The 15757-nt window shown below is 36.8% G+C and overlaps 1 protein-coding gene across 2 annotated transcripts in view; it reads right to left on the reverse strand.

Moving 5' to 3' along the window:
- Positions 1 to 12604, reverse strand: part of RSRC1 (arginine and serine rich coiled-coil 1) — a 412093-nt gene extending 399489 nt beyond the window's left edge. Inside the window, exons 1-3 of one of the 2 annotated variants that reach the window (XM_076004375.1) lie at positions 12431 to 12604; positions 4221 to 4423; positions 3603 to 3728 (exon numbers count right to left, since the gene is read on the reverse strand). In XM_076004375.1, the coding sequence (XP_075860490.1) occupies positions 3603 to 3728; positions 4221 to 4423; positions 12431 to 12589 (488 nt within the window). In that variant the 5' untranslated portion in view covers positions 12590 to 12604. Of the gene's footprint in view, positions 1 to 3602; positions 3729 to 4220; positions 4424 to 12418 lie in introns of both variants that reach the window. The other variant, XM_012739769.3, reaches the window with a different exon arrangement.
- Positions 12605 to 15757: the final 3153 nt, after the last annotated feature.

Consider the following 15757-nt stretch of genomic DNA (forward strand, 5'->3'; position numbering starts at 1 on the left):
GTTTTTATGAAAAAATAAACAGTCCATATGTAAAGAATAGCTAGTCAAACATTGGGGGGGAAGCTGAAAGGAAAAGGGGGAGACTACTCCTGCTCAACATTAAAAATACTATGAAGTCTCTGTAATTGTGGGTATGGTACTAATACATAAATGGACAAGCAGGTCAGTAGAAGAAATATAAAGTGAAGAAAAAGATCCAATGATAAAAGAAATGAAAATTAAAACAACACTAAAATACCATTTCTCATCCATGAAATTGGCAAACATTTCAAAATACGACAACACCTTCTGTTGGCAATGCTATGAGGAAACAGGACTCTCATAAATTACTAACAGGAATTTGGCAATTTCTAACAAAGCTACAAACATATGTACCTTTCGATCCAGCAATCTTACTTTTAGGAGTTTCCTCTGAAAGTACACTTCCAACAGTAAAACATACTCACACATGAGGTTATTCATGACAGCTCTTCAGTAATTGCAAAATATTGGCTTTATCTTTAATGTCCATACCTAGGAGAGTGGCTAAACAAACTGATACATCCACATAATGGAGTACTAAGCAGCTATTAAAAAAGATCTCTATAAATTGAGATGGAGTAGTTTCCAAGATATATTTATAAACAAAGAAAGCAAAGTACAAAAGAATATCTAGAGTATGCTATAGATATAACTACTCCTCTGTTTTAAAAGAAACACAGGAAGGTCAAACCACTAATAATTCTGGTTACCTAAAAGGGTGGGTAGACACAGGATAGAAGTGAGAAGGGGAGTGATACTTCCCTGAGTACACCTTTTAGTATAGTAGTATCTTATAGAACCACATGAATGTTTCACATACTATTTTATTCATATACTATTTATTTTAAATAGAAAGAGAAAGAAAAAGAAAATCAAAAAGTATAGGACGATAAAAAACTTGAAGTATAAAAAGAAACAAACCTAATGTACCTAACTCTTTCAAAATGAAGAAACTAAACTAACTATACTGAAAGGACCGGTGGGGCTTGGGGTGCAGACCTAGGTGCTCTCAGGATAAAGATAAAAAGAACCATAAAAAAATACCAAATTCTAAATTGTAAGTTTGTTTTTCACAGAGGTATGTATTAACAATTCTGATTGCTAATGCATACTTTCTACATATTCTATAATTAAGCAAATAAGTAAATATACTGTGAATAACAGGTTTCTCACTGTTAGAGAAGAAAGTGATAAGATACATGTCACAATTTGAATACTTCAAGAAGAACATTAAAAAATATATTATAAAGCATAATCACTCAATTGAATCTATAACTTATCCATGGAAGTTGCTATAAACTTCAAACACTTGACTTTCCACCTTCTGCTATCCCCCAGAACACGCTCCAACTATAAACTATTATTTATACATCTAACAAGAAAGTTTACTGAAAATATCTGACTTTTCAAGACAGAAATCACTCTTTCCTACTGAAAGCACAGAGATCATTAACACACCTTCAGATTTAAAATCATATAGTACTTTTTCTTTGAAAAACTACTTTCATCTTCTCTATCTAAATTAACACCTTGATTAAACTGTTCAAGAAATGAGTCAACTTTCCTGTTAAATCAAGATTAACCTAGAAAGCTTTTTAGTTTAACCACTTTGAAGAATTAAGTTATAAAATATATTTTCCAAAATGATATAATATATAGCACATGAATAATGTAATTCTTCAAAATTCAAAACTTTTCAGTGTCTCCAGATTATTTGTTATTAAAGTTAAATGCAGGAGGTTGAGAAGTTGCTGTTTTGAATAAACCTCTAAACTTGTTTCTTCATATACAAAAGATGTTACCCTACATGACAGCCTGACAGAGTTACAAAGCTCAATTACAAAATGCATGTGTGCTGGATTATCTATTATTGATTAGATATCACTGCCTTTCCTTTTAAGGTTTTTCTTGCATGACAAAGAAAAAGAAAGTAACTACATTTCCAGATTCCCCTCTGGAAGAAGTTGTAGGTAGACACTTGGGCAGAGAAGCAGCTTCCAAGTGAGTAGTTTCTTCAGAACTACCCACTTTGGTGCTACCAACTTAAAGACTTCTTAAGATTTTCACTGACTTCTGAGAAAACAACTTCCATGCTTCAGGCTGAAATAATCAATGACAGCTTCCCTAACCTTCACTCCCTGAGCCTTTCCAAAAGTTAGTATAAGTCTTTAATTCCCTGTTAAAACCCTCATACTTTGTTTTTCAAAACCAAACCCTGATTGACTGATACATGTCAAAATATAAACTGGAAAAGAAATTATAAAAGCATAATATTAATATTTCTATTCCCACTGATAGGAAATTTTAATTGAAATTACTTTCTGGTAATCAGCATCTTTTTAGACAAATTAATACATCCAAAATAAAGCTTTCCTTCTACAAATCAATAAAATAAAACTTTTCCTTATTACAAAAATCAGCTCTCTATCTAACTTCATTTCTACAAGTAATGATTCACTGAATCAATATACATTTAATGAGCAAGGCATTATGGTAGTTACCAAGAGACTCCCATACAAAAGTTTACAATATATGAGAATAACAAAAATAAAATATTCATAATATAACTGTTACAAATCAGGAACCACATGCAATGCATCAGCAAAAGGATGGATTAAATTTGACTTGGGGAAGAAAAAGTAAAAATCAGAAATGGATCTGAGGAGGAGAATTAAAAGTTAAATAGAACTTGAAAGTAAAGGGTAGGAAGAATTCTCAAAGTAGAGATGATGGCAAGAAACTGAAAGAAAGAACATGCTCAGAGAAACAAAGCTTGCAACTCTGGGACATGTATGGACAACAAAGGTATGTACGACAGAGTGGTTTATATATGGAAAGAGTAAAAAGGAGAGGAAACTGATGCCAAATAATACAAGGCCAGAGAGTGGAAAACCTAAGATGGCGGCGTTTGCATTCAATTGTTGCATGCTTACCCGGGGTGGCCAGGCGGCCAAAGCATGAATCTACTAACAAAAGTCTAGAAACTCGTCAGTTTTTGTGTTGTGTAGAGACGGAGTCTGAGTCTTGCTCTTGCTCAGGCTGGTCTCTGAACTTCCAAGCTCAAAGGATCCGCCCACCTCGCCTCCCAGAGTGCTAGGATTACAGGTGTGAGAGCCACCGCACCCCATTTGCCCAATCTCCAAATACAGCCACAATGGGAGTTGGGGCTTCAACATATGAATTTTGAGAGGGACACAAATACTCACTCCATAACACACCATGCTATTTCTAAGGCTAGACCTAAAGAGACTTTTCAGCTTCTGCTCTTACCCTCTTGAAATACTTCCACCATCATATAAAAAAGCCCAGCCTGGCTTACTGGAGACGAAGAAGCCACATACACCTCAGCCAACAGCCTGCATCAAATACCAAATATATGAGTGAGGCCACATTGTACCACCCAGTTTAATCTAGCTGTCAGATGACTACAATTGCGTGAGTAACCCCAGGTGAAGTAAGCAGAAATGTCAGCTGAGCTCAGTCTAAATTGTATAATTGTGAGAAAATAAATAATTGTTGCTTTACATCACTAAATTTGGGAATAGTTTGTTACAAAGCAGTAAATACCTGATAAGACATACCTTCTTGTTCTGCTTTTTGACCTAGACCTCTGAACTCTATAGGATTTCCCTCGACCCCTTGAACGACTTCGACTTCGTTTTCTTCTAGAGCCATAAGAAGAGCTACTGCTTGATCGATGTCTGCGTCTGAAATAATATACAAAGATAACTACTATAAAAATTTTTTGTTATGGGCTTTAAGGAGAAATCTTCTAGATCCTAAAGAATCACCTCATTTTTACTATGTTCTCGCTCTTTCCCTAAAGTAAATAGAAATAAATTAAAATATTATTTCTCTTGAACAGACAACTGATTCATAATTTAGTGATTGGATCAGCTACTAATTAAAGCATTATGAATCTTACAATGTTTCCAAATATCATCAGATAATAAGGTATGAGAACTATAGTGGCTTATATCTACTTGCCTACAAAGAATAGACAAAGGTTAAGAACAGAGTAGACCCATGGACTGGGCCCGGTGAAAAAAGCCTGTGGGTTGGAATATCCATTTAACACTCATAAATATATGACTATTAAAAGAAAAATGTTTTATCCAGCAAACTTCAAAATATATATATATATAAACTGTAAAGAATGTTACCCTCTTTACTGAATAAATAAAAATTATAAAAACCACCTTCTGTCATAAGAATGTGAACGAGGCTGAAGATCTCTGGACCAAGATCTTGACTTTGATCTTGACTTCCTTCCACCTTTCTTTCGGCTATATGTTCTACCATCTGAAGAACTGCTCGATGATGACCGTCTATGGTGTTTCTTTTTTCTCTTGCTTCTGCTTTCTTCTTCAGTATCTGATGAACGGCGTCCCATTTCTTTAAGCTTAAGTTCAAAGAAAATTATTTCTAACATAGCAGCACAATGGATGAAATTCAATATACTAATTTTTTTAAAACTTTGTAAAAATTTAAAAAGCCTTATTTAAAGTAAAATTTTTAATCTTACTGGCTTCTTGACATGAGAACAGTTGTTATACTAACTTTCTGATATTTTAAGCTGCATTTATCATTAATTATATATTATATTTAGTAATTGACCACCTATTCCTTTTTTCTCACATTTCCTGAAGACAAAAGATATTTTACTATCTCACAGCTACATTTTTCTTACAGAAAATTCTAAATTTTAAATGGATAAGACCTCATTAGTCATCAAGAAAGTACAATTGAAACAATGCACTATAATCATTTCACTTGTGAAATTTAGGGAAGAAATGTTAACTAAAGTACTAAAGTTGATAAGGCTACCGTGAAGTCAGTCAACTCTTAAAACACTGCTACTACCTATATAAAGTGGTAGTATGATCCTTTTAGAAAGCAATTAAGCAATTATTTAAAGAAAAAGTCATACAAATGTTGATGCTTTTTTGACAGAGCAATCCTACGCTAAGAATGTATCTGAAAAAAATTTTAAAGACGGACATATTCATGTAGTATTCATTATATCATTATTACAACTGTACCCATTAAGACTATAATTTAAGAAAATACGTATATGTGAATAGGAATAAAAATAAAATTGATAATATTTAACCAATGAAATATAATTTTTCAAGATATAAAACATATTTTTTCATTTTTTAAACTATTTCTATATAGTTATGGTAGCATTTTTGCATTTAGCATACAAAGGGAATATAGAGAAATAGAACCAAAGATTTTTCTATTTACAAATTAATTTACATGATAAGGAGCTTAGTTGCCTTAAAGTTAATTTTTAGATTTTCATATGCAATACGTTTTTTAATTAAAAGTTATTAGCTATCTTTCAAAGTCATATAAAAATAGGATTCATTCTATGTAAAAGTTTGGATGAGGGCCGGGCGCGGTGGCTCACGCCTGTAATCCTAGCACTTTGGGAGGCCGAGGCGGGCGGATTGCTCAAGGTCAGGAGTTCGAAACCAGCCTGAGCAAGACCCCGTCTCTACCAAAAATAGAAATAAATTAATTGACCAACTAAAAATATATATACAAAAAAAAAAAAAAAAAATTAGCCGGGCATGGTGGCACATGCCTGTAGTCCCAGCTACTTGGGAGGCTGAGGCAGAAGGATCGCTGAGCCCCGGAGATTGAGGTTGCTGTGAGCCAGGCTGACGCCACGGCACTCACTCTAGCCTGGGCAACAAAGTGAGACTCTGTCTCAAAAAAAAAAAAAACAAAAAAAAAAACAAAAAACAACAAAAAAAAAAAAGTTTGGATGAGATAAATAAAAACTCACACCTTCTTTAATATTTATTCAAAATAAGTTAAATGTCATTAGTATAAACAAATTAATATGTTAAATTACTGCTTTGCTTTCAGAATCATCAGATGAGCCAGTCCCTCCTTGATTCCAGTCCCAATACCAGTTGAAAAATTTTGTTAGGACTCAATTCAAAACTTTAAGCTATTTACCTAAAGCCAGAATTAAAGACTTTAAATGTAGCTCTGAACCTTCTAGTTATTCACATGTCTAGTATTTTACAATTTAACAAAACATTGGGAAGACTTTGTTCTGAAACATTCAGCAAATCACTGACATATCTAAGCCAATTTCCTCATTGAAAAATGAAACAACAATAAATAAAAGATCACCATAATCCTCTCCAGTTTTAAATTAATATGATTATTAAAGTATATATATACACTATCTCTATATATGTACATACTTACATATTTAATGTATATATGTACATACATGTATATTAAAATATGTATATATAATAACCATTTCTGTATTATATATTCATATATCCATTATGTATTTGTGTATGCATATATCCACATATCCATGTATATGTGTATGTATAGTGTATATATATATATTTATATATGTCTATTAACAAATACGTACACAGGCTGGGTACAGTGTCTCACGCCTAATACTTTAGAAGGCAGAGTCAGGACAACTGCTTGACACCAGGAGTTTCAGACCAACCTGAGCAACATTGCAAGACCACTATCTCTACAAAAAAAAAATAGCTGGGCCTGGATCCTATAGTCCCTGTAGTCCCAGCTACTCAGGAAACTGAAGCAAAAGGATAATTTGAAGCCAGGAGTTTGAGGTTACAGTGAGCTATGATGATGCCACTGCACTCTAGCCCCAGCAACAGAGGCCTTGTCGCAAAGAAATAAAAAGATAAAAAATAAACGACTATGCACACAATTGAGTGATAATGATAATCTAAGTTCTCTTATTTCCTTGCTTTTTCTTCCTTTCTTGTTTTCATCTTTAAGAACTTAAGAATTTTCTTTACCCACAAATGACCATTTAAACTGAGTTTTTATTACCTTCTTATATCTTGTTTAAAAAATACTAAAATAATATTAAACAAATACAAAATATAAATTCACAATGATAAGACTAAAAGAAAAAACAACAGGAACAGTAGACAAGATATGTCAACAAATTTTTAGCAAATGAAAAACACATGGATGATATAGAGCTAAGAAAAAGTAATACCAAGCAATTGCAGAGAATTCCAACAACAACCCAAAAAAAGCCAATTCACATAACAAAAAATCAGAAAGGATCAGGAATTTGAGACACAAGATACCAGAGCAGGTGCCAGGAGGCATGAAACTATTAATAACAGGGCAATTGACTGAATTTCTGTAGAAGTGGTTAGTTTCCCTGGTTCCCTCCCCAGTTGTATCCAGCCAGGTGATTACTCTTCCCCAATCCCAACAAGAGAGGAAGTTTGCTTTGGGAGGGAAAAAAATGAATCAAAGAAGCCACCAGGTCCAAGGACATAGTAAAAAAGGGCAAACAGATGCCAAACTAAAAGTTAAAGAGATGAAATGAAAGTCTACAATCCATAGTCCTCTGTGTGCTTAGATCTAAGAATTCTGAAGTCAGTGTATATCATAGGAAGGAAATTAGAGGAGTCATGAACTCTGCAAAAACTGAACAGTATCGAAGAAAAGAATTCTGAAGTCAGTGTATATCATAGGAAGGAAATTAGAGGAGTCATGAACTCTGCAAAAACTGAACAGTATCGAAGAAAAGATATGTAAGTAGTTGAGGGTCCTTCCAAGAAAAGGCCAGGCTCCCCCCTAATCACATTATAATATAGCCCACCAATTGAAAAGCTCAAACTTTAAAAACAGCAAACTTTTCTCTATTAACTTTTTTCTGTTATCTTTTTAGTGAGTAAACCACAAAAGATAACTAAACACGTGATGAAAGGCTTCACCATAAAAGACAGAAACCAAAACAGAAAGAAAAAAAAAAATGCAACTCATAGTAAACCATGAACATACAGAAAAAAAAAAAACTTCAAGAACAGGCCGGGCAGGTGTGGTAGCTCAGGCCTGTGATCCTAGCACTCTGGGAGGCCCAGGAGGGTAGATCATTCAAGGTCAGGAGTTGGAAACTAGCCTGAGCAAGAGCAAGACCTCATCTCTACTAAAAATAGAAACAAATTAATTGGCCAACTAAAAATATATAGAAAAAATTAGGTGGCACATGCCTGTAGTCCCAGCTACTCGGGAGACTGAGGCAGAAGGATTGTTTGAGCCCAGGAGTTTGAGGTTGCTGTGAACTAGGCTGACGCCATGGCACTCTAGCCAGGGCAAGAGTGAGACTCTGTCTCAAAAAAAACAAAAATCACAATTAATATCCTCAAACATATGATGATCCAGCAAACAAGAAGAGGAGGAACATTCAGAGAATAAGAGAGAGCTTGAAATTTAAACAAATAATAAACAATATTTTTAAAACATAGTAAAGTTTGGAAAAGAAAATTAAAGGCTTCAGAGAGTTGAAAAAAAAAGAGACAAAGATTAAAAAAATAGGTAAAAAAGGATCAATTCAGGATGTCCAATATCCAATTGATATGCATTCCATTAAAAAAGAATAAAGAGATGAAGGAAAATTATCCAAAAACATAAATCAAAAGAATTTCTGTAATTGAAAGAAATGAATTGCCCTAAGTCCCCAGGACAACAAATTTTTTTAAAAGATTTATACCAGGCATATCCCATTAAAAAAAAATTCAGACACCAGGAATATAGAGAAGATCCTAGAAATTTCTAGAGAGAAAAGATGGGGAAACAATTAAAAGCATAGGGGTTTTCATAAGACAGAAAACAATGGAGAGTCACCTTCAAAATTCTAAGAGAAAATGGTTTTCAACCTAGAATCTACATCCAGCCAAATCTATGCTCTAGTATGAGATTAGAAAAAAGTACTGGCCAGGCGCCGTGGATAGTATCTATAATACTATCACTCTGGGAGACTGAAGCGGGTGGATCGTTTGAGCTCAGGAGTTCTAGACCCATCTGAGCAAGAGTGAGATCCCACCTCTACTAAAAATAGAAAGAAATTAGCTGGACAACTAAAAATATATAAAACAAATTAGCCAGGCATGGTGGTGCATGCCTGTAGTCCCAGCCACTTGGGAGGCTGAAACAGAAGGATTGCTTGAGCTCAGGAGTGTGAGGTTGCTGTGAGCTAGGCTGACGCCATGGCACTGTAGCCCAGGCAACAGAGTGAGACTGTCTCAAAAAAAAAAAAGAAAGAAAAAAGACATTTTCAGACATGCAAGGTCTCGAAATTACACCTCATATTCCCCCTTTTTCATGAAGTGTGCTCAACCAAAAGGAGAGAATAAGCCAACAAAGATGACTCAGATTCAAAATATAAGTGATCTAACCCTGAAGATAGGTAAAACACCCCAACTGATAACAGAACTAGGTATAAGAGACACATCAGTAAAAGAAACAAAAATCCTGGCCCTCATGGAATGTACCAGCAATTCTCAAAATGAGTCCCATAGACCCTTGGGGATCTAGGACCCTTTCTGGAGATCCAAGAGGTCAAAAACTATTTTCATTAAAATACTAAAACATTATTTACCTTTTTCGCTGTGTGACTTGTGCACTAATGGTGTAAAAGTAATGGTGGACAAAAGTTCTGGCCCTTTAGCACTAATCAAGGCAGAGGCATCAAAATTTACCGGAAGTCATTGGATTCTTCACTGCCACACAGTCACAGTTTTGTTTTTTTTAAAGGCAATTTCAATTAAGAATGTCATTGATAAAGTTGTAAAAATCAGTAATTTCAGGCCAGGTACAGTGGCTTATGCCTGTAATCCTAGCACTCTGGGAAGCTGAGGCAAGAGGATTGCTTGAGGCCAGGAATTCAACACCAGCCTAAGCAAGAGCAAGACCCTATCTCTACAAAAAATAGAAAAATGAACCAGGCATGGTGGTGTGCACCTGTAGTCCAGCTACTCAGGAGGCTCAGGCAGGAGGCCCAGGAGTTTGTGGCTGCAGTGAGCTACGATAACACCGCTGCACTCTAGCCTAAGTTACAGAGCAAGACCCTGTCTCGAAACAAAACAAAACAAATATTAATTTGATTAAATTTCAACCCTTCTTTTTAGTATTCTATATTATGAAAGGGAAAATATACATAACTCCTGCCATATATCAAAGAAAAGCAGTTATCTCGAGAAAAAGCATTTGTGCAACTGAATTGCAAGTTAAACTAGCAATTTTTATTACAAAACACTATTTTTACTTAAAGAACTGACAAACTATGATTATGCAGGCTTAAGTACTTGGCAGACCTTTTCTCAAAATTCAATAAAGGGAGCCTTTCACTTCAAGGAAAAACTGATAGTATTTGTTGCCAATGATAAAATTCCTCTCAAGCAAAAATTTGAATTTTGGATAACTTCTATCTGCCACTATGAGATTCATAATTCCCAGTACTTAAAAACTTTTCTTATGAGAGCAGTGGTGATATTAACAAATGTGAAATTTTGATATATGATTATAGGTGTCAAGATTTGAAAGATATGCCTAACTCAGTGAGCCAATATCATTGTATCTCATTGCAACCTCAAACTCCTGGGCATGATCCTTTTGCCTCAGCCTCCTGAGTAGCTGGCACTACAGGTGCATACCACCATGCCCCGCTAATTTTTTTTTAAAGATAGGGTCTTGCTATGTTGCTCAAGATAGTCTTGAACTCCTGGTCTCAAGCAATTATCCCACCCCAGCCTCCCAAAATGCTGGGATCACAGGCATGGGCCACCATGTCTGGCCTGAGCACAGCCTTTTAGGAGTCCCACAAGCTAACAATTTTCAATCTGTCTATAAGTGGAAGAGACAATACAGGGAAAGAATTCCTACACTGCTTGGTTTTCTGTTCTCCCTCTAGTTATTCCGGGTTGTAGCCTAATGGTTGCAAATCTCATCCAACTTCTCATGGTAGGTAATGTATACAGTAGAACGTTAATTTACAAAAACGTCTTATTGAAAAGTTCAGGTAGCTGACTGATGATGTGAATACATGCCCCCCCCCAAAAAAAGTAAAAAGAACAGTCATTTCAATGGGAAATCCAACTCAAAGAGATAAAAACAGGGTGAACACTATCATATGAAGAAATTCACAAAAAAGTACAGAACTATGCAAAAACAGTAAAAGAACAAAAGTAAAATTTGAACATAACAAAGCAAAACTCAAAAGAGCTAAAGAATTCTATCAAAACACTCCTCCCATCACAATAAAAAATTTGTAGGCTAGTATGCCTTTTTTAAAAAAAAAACATTATCAATCATGAATTTCTCCCCAATAGTTTGAAAATGAAAGCAGAAAATGCACCTATATAACAACCCTATTACAGAAATTTTCCAATTCATAGCAAACACAACTCCGGGTGCTGAGACTGGCTAAGTTTGTAGGGCCAATTAATAGAAAGGTGCCAGCTGCCTTTGTCTTTTTTAGTTTCAGACACTTTTAGCCCTCTTATTGAACAAAATAGAGAAATAAAGTGCTATCACTTAGGAAGAAATCTTTACCTGCAAAGCCAGTGAAGATGTATAGACTCTTAAGACTAGAGAAGTCCTCAAAGAATATCTAGTTTCCCCACAAGGTTGCACCTGTCACATCTGCTCCAAACCTTAAACATGAGAACTCTACATAGCTCCTTTACTTAAGAGTTTTTACATTTAGGTTCAAAGATGACAATTCGAATACTTTTTTGTGACAAAACATTTGAATTTATTTAGTTACCTACTACCTAGTTAGTTGAAACACAATTGGATTTCTGCTAATTCTGAAAATGCAAAAAAAAAAAAAATGGGGGGTGGTATCCACTGTGCATTTAAAAAGATAAGCTGTAAGAGAGATTTAATAAGATTATCATAAAGTCAAGCAATACACATTATGGTTCCTTATAACCTCTCACAAAAGTAAAAGCCATATGCTATTGGTCACATGGCCACGAGTCCAGAATTCAAGGGAATATATAGAATATTTAAGGCGAATATATTTCAAGACAGGAATGTCTATTTCACCACACACTGTCTCTCCTCTCAGCAAGCCGTGTGAGCCGGGAAGAGAAGGGTCGGGCGGAGCCAGAAGTGGAGGTGGATCCTAAGATAGAAACAGCAAAGAGAGCGGGACAGAGTGCACCGGGATGCAGCCTCCCTCTTGCTCCACCCTATCTAAAGCTAGTGGGGAAGCGCCAGTCTTATACTGCCAGATGAGCCAAGAAACCCCAAAGCTGTGATGGAGGAGAGGGACTGGGGGCAGGGTGAGGAATCGGCTAACTCTCCCATTCCACCTCAAGGCAGAGGGCCAAGCTTGAGGCCTGCGGCCGCACACCACCCTGCGACCCTCGGCCTTAACCCGGAGAGTCCAGACACGCCAGATGCGGGGCGCATGCGCAATGTGCCGCTCCGCACGCAGCAGGGCCACCGCCCACCCCTCTGCCGCCTGCCTGCCACAGACTATGCCAGGCCCCACGCCGCCTCACGCCGGAGCAGGGCCTCGGAGCCCCGCAGCCACGGGTGCCGACCCCCAGGCCCTGGACGCGGGAATCACCTGGGTCCAGACCTTCGGGCTTACACCTCCAGATGATGTGCTAGCGCCGAAAATCTCAAAATGTTTCTTCAGATCAGCGCGCCGCCAGTGTCCACCGAACTTGCTACAGTTTAAGCTCAGCGCCTTCCTGGTTCCAGTGCCAGGCAGCCGCAGCCGAGCTATCGAGTGCATCGATGGAAGCTGCCAGACGATAGGAATGCCGAGAGAGTAGATTGTCAAGCAGCCAATTTTTTGTTTGGCGTTTGTTGGCGTGCTTGTTTAATTTGATTTTCTTGTTCCCAAAAAGCAATAAAGGTGGGACTGGAATATGTTATCCCCTTAGTAATCTTCGTTATCGTCACATATAATCAGCAAACAAATCTGCCTTGTAGGAAGTTATGTTTAAGACACCCATACATAGCAAAATTGGTTAGCTCATGCTGGAGGAGGGGGAAACTCGCCCAACAATAATAAATCATGGGATTGCGTCTGTATAGAGTCGTGTGTGATTAAATTGTAATGATTTATTTGCAAAAATGCATTAAAATTCGGTGTTTCTTCTGCCCTGAAGCTGAAGGCACTCTGGTTGGGTACAAATTAGTTTCTCAGATTATATTAACTGGTTAGGAGAGGAATAGGAGAAAGCTGCCAAGGTGGGGATAGGTTTCTTCTGAAAGAAAAATCAAACTTACAGAGTTTTTTTATTTCAATTAATAGAAATTAAAGAGATTCTGCATTTTCTAAATCATAGTGCATTATTTATTTTTCCTTGCATGAAAATTATTTTTTCTTTATTTACTATCAGTAAGCAAAGCTAAAGAGGTAAATAAATTGTTGAGACTGGTATGGGTGACTGAGAACCAACTCATTCACAATTGCTAGATAACCAAACTACAGTTTTCTGCAGACATTTTACATGGTGAAAATCACCTCCACAATATATTTTTCATAAATAATTGTACCTTAACTCTGCAATTTTGAGAGACCTTTTTAAAACTTAACTACAACACTACATGTTTATTTTAAACAATTCAATTTTAAACCATTCAAGAGCTGGGGGAACCCTTGGAGTCTAGAATTTTATTGGACCCTGTCCTCAGGCTGTCAGCTGAGCTTTACTCTCAATGCTTCTTACCAAAACTGTATTTTGAAATGTTCTGTTTCTGGAAAATATTTGCTGTTTAATGAAACAACACTGTTAGAACTTTGTGAGCATTTACTAGTACATGATTTTAAAACCTTAGATTTTTAAAACTAAACTTAAGCAAGTGGGAATCCATGGTCAGACACTAAGGATTTTTCATGGTTCCATCTGATATCAACACTGCTATACCTAAATATACAACGAGCCAATAAGCTGAGATCATGGGAAAACTTATTGGTTTGAATCACACAACAACTGTGTCTGAGACTTCCTTGATTATCTTTAAAGTGTTTATTTTTCCCTCAAGCTCTTTAGATTAAATATGAGTTCAGACCTAAAAGTCATGTACTTGAAAGAGCAAAGAAATAGCTGATGAGACTCCTGATCCTTTATCAGACTTCTTATAGTGGTTATTTTGGGGCTGTTAGTCAGTACGTATTTAACACCTCATTTTGAGAGCTCTTTGCACACCATATCTATTCATTCTGCTAAATAATCTTGAAAACAGATTTTCATAAAGGACTAAAGTTTTATGATTATTCCCTTCTGATAACATCAGAATTACAGTGGTTACATATAGTGAAATCATATTTGTTTCTAAATTCATATAACTTTGGAATGTTTGAGTATTTGAGTCTCTTTTGTGGTGTAATAAAACCAAAGCAAGTACTCATATAATTAATTAATACCTAAAATTTACTGCTGTTGAAAACTTAAAGATCTTAACTCTCCTAAATGTAGCAAAAAATGAAATGTTTTAAGAAGATAACTTTAAGATAACTTTAGAGTACAAGAGAACAAAAGACAAAGCAACATCTCTAAAAAGCATAATTTCCATCCTTAAATTTACCAAATGTGAACATTTTAATCTGAGGTGTACTGTAGTATAACAGAAAGTTATATACAGCCTCTATTTACATATATTTGAGAAACCACTAATATATCAAGTTACTATTATGTTCTCTTTTTACAAGTGTTTCAGGTTATTTTGATGGAACTTCTTAAATTATCTAACTTTGTTTTGATGCCTTAACCAATGAGTGGAAGATCTACATATTAATGTTCTGTAATTGCTTTTATTTTTACTAAGACTGTTAGATCCAGGATAATGAACAAGTTACCTCTAACATCGGAAAGCCTGCGTTAATATTCAGAGCACTCAAAAATGTTCCCAAAGCCACACTTAAAGAGGTATATCTCTTTATCCACTCAAGTAAATACAACTTCCCGTATTTAAGTATTCTTTTATGAGTGTATATTTGCATAGCCACACTTCTCACAGCAAGCCCGGTCCTGCACAATACAGACTAATGACTCAGGAATATAAGGGTTCTTTCCATGTAACAATCTGTTCGATTAAAATACTCCAGAAATAGAATTTTAAATTGCGTGAGTGTGTGTGTGTGTGAGAGAGAGAGAGAGTCCTTTTGCTCCCCGAGAGCGTTCCTTTGAACAGCCCACAATAAATAAAATTAGATAGGACACAAACTTATAGTCGATTTTTTTTCAAACTCGAAGAGGGATAATCTCTTGTTTTTCAAAATTAGGAAATCAACTAAGATGTTTCTCAGGATGCTAAAGAAAAGCTCCTGTGGTTCTTCGTGGAGGAGTCGGGGTGCAGGGAGTTTCATGGAAGGTGGGTGAGAGTCCCGAGACCTCAGACAGGAAGCGAAGTGGAGCTGCTCTTGACCAGGCGCTAAGGAAACACTTTAAAATGAAATCTGTCAGGGGACAGCTGCTCTGGAAACGTGTTAAATCTACTGGCCCCTTCTAGCGGGGTCTGCTCATAGAGGAGTCTGCTTGAACTCCAGGATGCGAACAGTGGAGTGAATTATACGGGCTGGGGCGAGGAGCTCGGTGAAGACCTGGGCTCCCCTGGCTGCGGGTCGGGAAGCTCCTAAAAGGAGCTGCGCGAGTCGGAAAAGCTGCAGAGAACCCTGACTCTGAACCAGGATGCGAAGCCAGGTTGATGCCGGATGGAGGAGCTACGGCGGGGGCCGAGTTGGGGAAGCGAGCAGGGGATGCAGGGGAGAAGGGGCGGAGATGCAGGATTGGGATGCGGGGTCAGGATGCGGGAGTGGGGTGCGGGGCCTGTTAACTGCTGTGGGGCTGATGCCGGGCAGGGACCAGTGGCAGCCACGCGAAATCCAGCAATTGCGCAGCAGGCACCCTGACGCGGGGCAAAGCTGGAGGGTCGGATGCTGTGTCTGGATTCC

Source organism: Microcebus murinus, chromosome 1, assembly GCF_040939455.1.
Source record: "Microcebus murinus isolate Inina chromosome 1, M.murinus_Inina_mat1.0, whole genome shotgun sequence".
NCBI lineage: Eukaryota > Metazoa > Chordata > Mammalia > Primates > Cheirogaleidae > Microcebus > Microcebus murinus.